This window comes from Engystomops pustulosus, chromosome 1 (genome assembly GCF_040894005.1).
Source record: "Engystomops pustulosus chromosome 1, aEngPut4.maternal, whole genome shotgun sequence".
Lineage (NCBI taxonomy): Eukaryota > Metazoa > Chordata > Amphibia > Anura > Leptodactylidae > Engystomops > Engystomops pustulosus.
In genome coordinates this window covers 174,774,943-174,778,314 of record NC_092411.1, presented here as the reverse complement: position 1 = coordinate 174,778,314, position 3,372 = coordinate 174,774,943, and the positions used below count along the sequence as shown (strand labels likewise).

The 3,372-nt window shown below is 43.5% G+C and overlaps 1 protein-coding gene across 1 annotated transcript; it reads right to left on the bottom strand.

Annotated features, from left to right (window-relative positions):
- Positions 1–206: 206 nt before the first annotated feature.
- JUND (JunD proto-oncogene, AP-1 transcription factor subunit) lies at positions 207–2,518 on the bottom strand. Its single transcript, XM_072113908.1, has one exon. The coding sequence runs from the start codon at positions 1,973–1,975 to the stop codon at positions 1,079–1,081; it is 897 nt and encodes a 298-aa protein (XP_071970009.1). The 5' UTR covers positions 1,976–2,518; the 3' UTR covers positions 207–1,078.
- Positions 2,519–3,372: the final 854 nt, after the last annotated feature.

Genomic DNA, 3,372 nt, shown 5'->3' with positions numbered 1-3,372 from the left:
TAAACACACTAGTTATGTATGTACTGTACAATATGTATGTGTATAATATCTATTCTTTTTCCACATAACACATATACAGTAATGCAGAGACTATGTATTAAAGAAGAACAGGCAAATGAAGATTTCCAGTAAAATATACTATTGTTTAAAAAGAATCCTCATAAAAAACAACTAATTAACAATAACGGACAAAGGATCAAACTATCAATCATTTAGACCATACTTTATTGTACATAAGAACACTAAAGTAATGGGTATACTGGAATGCATAGTAAAAAAAGGTTAAAAACATTGTTCCCAGTATAACATAAATAGAGCAAGATGAATAAAACACTTCAAACAAAGACAAGATCAGTAAAATATTACATTTACATTATTTTACAATATGGTGTGCTAGATGCACACCTAGACACTTTATTAACTACTCCAATGGAGTGGCCTGTAATGTCAGAACACCTCTGGCAAGAGAGAGGCTAAACATATGCAGAGGAGGACCCTCTTATCCCTGCTCCAGAGACCTTGTAAACATTTAAGGCAGTAAATATGCAACCAGCACTAATTGCACTTGGCTTCAGTATTTCACCAAGTTTGTCTAGAACATTTTGTAAGTATAAACAGCGTCTATGTGGTATAAACCCAGGCCCTGGAGGAGCACAGAGAACCCCTACTATACATACAGAAAGCACTCTGTATCCCTTTCAGGCACTCTACGTCCATTTCCAGTTCCTTTTGCCCTGGACATATACAACTTTAAATGACTGCATAAAACATTTACATAATGTAAACTGAAAACATTTTAACAATTTACTTTATCTAAATGTTATGTTGAGGTACAATACCGAAGGCATCAATAAACCACATGGCTTTTCTATGTCAATCTCCGTAAAGGGAAACAGCATTGATAGGTACACACTGGTATCTAAGAGACAATCCACAAATGTCTTTGGTTGGGCCTATGACTTTTATAACTACAAGACGGCAATAGATCTCAGCAGTCCTCCTTTGGCATGTAAGATCCTCTTGGAATGAAGTTCATCAGTAGGCATGGAAAGTAAAGTCAAAACTGGATATAAGAAACTTAGTAAGCTTGAACCTGTTGAGGAAGAAGTTGGCAGCCACTGTTGACATGACTCATGACCTTCTGCTTCAGCTGGGCCACCTGTTCCCTCAACAGGTTAGCAGTCGATGCCAGCTCTGTATTTTGGTTTTTTAGGCTTTTTACTTTTTCCTCCAATCTAGAGATTCTCTCTAACTTTCGCTTTCTGCATTTTGATGCTGCAATCCTGTTTCTTAACCTCTTTCTTTCAGCCTTTATTCTTTCCTGTGTGTCCATGTCAATTGGAGACATTGGGGGACTGTCGCCAAAATTTGCCACTTCAGGCACAATCTGAGGTTCATCCTTGAGAGGCTGCAGTCTAGGTGGAGGGGCCACTGGCTGCTGTGGCAAGCCTGATGGTGGAGGTGGAAAGGGCACAGTGTCAGTGCTGTAGTTTACAGTTGTGCCCATTGACCCACTTGAGTAGCTACTGAGATTGGCATACACAGGGGCATCAGATGGTGGGGGAGGCTGGATAGTAGGCCCAGCAGGTACAGAGCTTAAATCCATTGCACCTGGCACCCCAAGTTGGTTCTGTTTGTGAAGGTCTTCTAGTGCTTTCACAAATCCTTCTGCAAACTCCTGTTCTTCGCTGGCCACCTTGGGGTAAATAAATTGGCTGGTGGTTGGAGTGGTAGTGACCAGGCCGTTAGACTGAATGATCAGCCTCTCAAGTTCTGGAGAAGCTAGCTTCAATAGTCCAAGATCGGGAGAGGTCAAAAGTCCATCGCCATCACGGAGAGGCTTCAGGGTGCTGGCTACCTGCTCACTCAGGTTGAGATTAAGGTCTTTTTTCATCATGGTGGCAAGAGAAGAAGCCTGGAATCCTGAAGAATGACTTACATTCAACACCTCATCATGGTAGAAGGGTATTTCCATTATACCATAAGACTGTCCTGGTTAAAGCCCCATCCGACTTTTTGGTAAGAAAGAAGGAATAGAGTTAATGTGAAGTGTCCGGAGAGTCCAGCAAGGTCTGCAGCGTCTTCTATGTAGGCGTGCCAAGCCTAGTTACTTCAGGAATATGCTTCTTTGTTCTTTGCAGATGTTAGTTCCCCTTTAAGAGGCAGGCAGCCTTTGTCTACAGCACCGGGTCCTTCACCATGCCACAGCACAGGGCAGGCGGTGCCCGCCGGTGCCCGGGGAACTTCAGGAGTTAGCGCCGCGTGACTGTTAGCGGTGGCGCTCCAACTCCGTACACTATACGAGCAGCTCCTGTTGCCCTGATAGCAGCGCTCGTCACACCGGGAAACGTACTGAAAGCGGGAGATCAGGCCACCGCCCCGCTCTCTCCGTACAACGCTCTTTAAGCCGCGGCGCCCCCACCCGTTCTTCCTTATATTTGGTTCCTGTGGACATTATGTCACTTAGATGCGCTCTGATAGGTCCAATATGACGTGAGACGTTCCCTTGTTAGGATTGTGGGCGGCCCACAGCGAGTAGTGATGCACACTGGGCTGATGTCATTGGTTAACTAATTATCCGCTGAAGGCCGCTCAGCGTCCAATAGCAAGTTGCGATCGGGTCACCAGCCGTTGACGTCTTTACTTCATTAGAAGCTCCCTGATGCTGACACACGTCAGAGGTTATTTTTAGACACGTGGACAGGGAGTGGCGCTTGTCAGAGTGGAGACAACTGGGGCGACTCCTTTGTGTATGGACATATATAGAGGGAGAACCAGACGTTCCTATGACAGGAAGAGCTGCCTTTTCTGTGTAGACAGCCCCCTTCTGCCCCAGGCTTTGTCCTCACTCTTGTTTGCAGCAGGTATGACTCACCAGTGATAACAGAGTAGAAGTTTCCTCTATCACTAGAGTGTCTCAAGTTAGTGGGAAAGCTCATTGACAACCTAAATGGAGCCCTTTATCCAGTAGGAAGGACACTAAACCAGAGAAGCTGTATTTATAGCACAGAACAGACTTAAAGGGATTGTCTGGGAATAAAAAGAAAATTGTATATGTTTTGGGGGAGCTGTAAAAATAATTATCCGCTTACACTTGCCTCTCAATGCGCTCTCATTCATCTGGTAATTTGGCTGTGATGTCACATCTAAAATTGCATCTTACATTTTTTAGATCCAAAACATGATGAAAACTAGTGTCAAAAAGAGAGGTAATGCATTGCTGTCCTTAGTCATACTTTAAAGTTGTATACAGTACAGACCAAAAGTTAGGACACACCTTCTCATTCAAAGAGTTTCCTGTATTTTCATGACTATAAAAATTGTAGATTCACACTGAAGGCATCAACATGAATTAACATGTGGAATTAGATA

Bases quoted from the DNA above. Each gene is read 5' to 3' on its own strand.
- JUND (XM_072113908.1), bottom strand. From the start codon at position 1,975: ATGGAAATACCCTTCTACCATGATGAGGTGTTGAATGTAAGTCATTCT.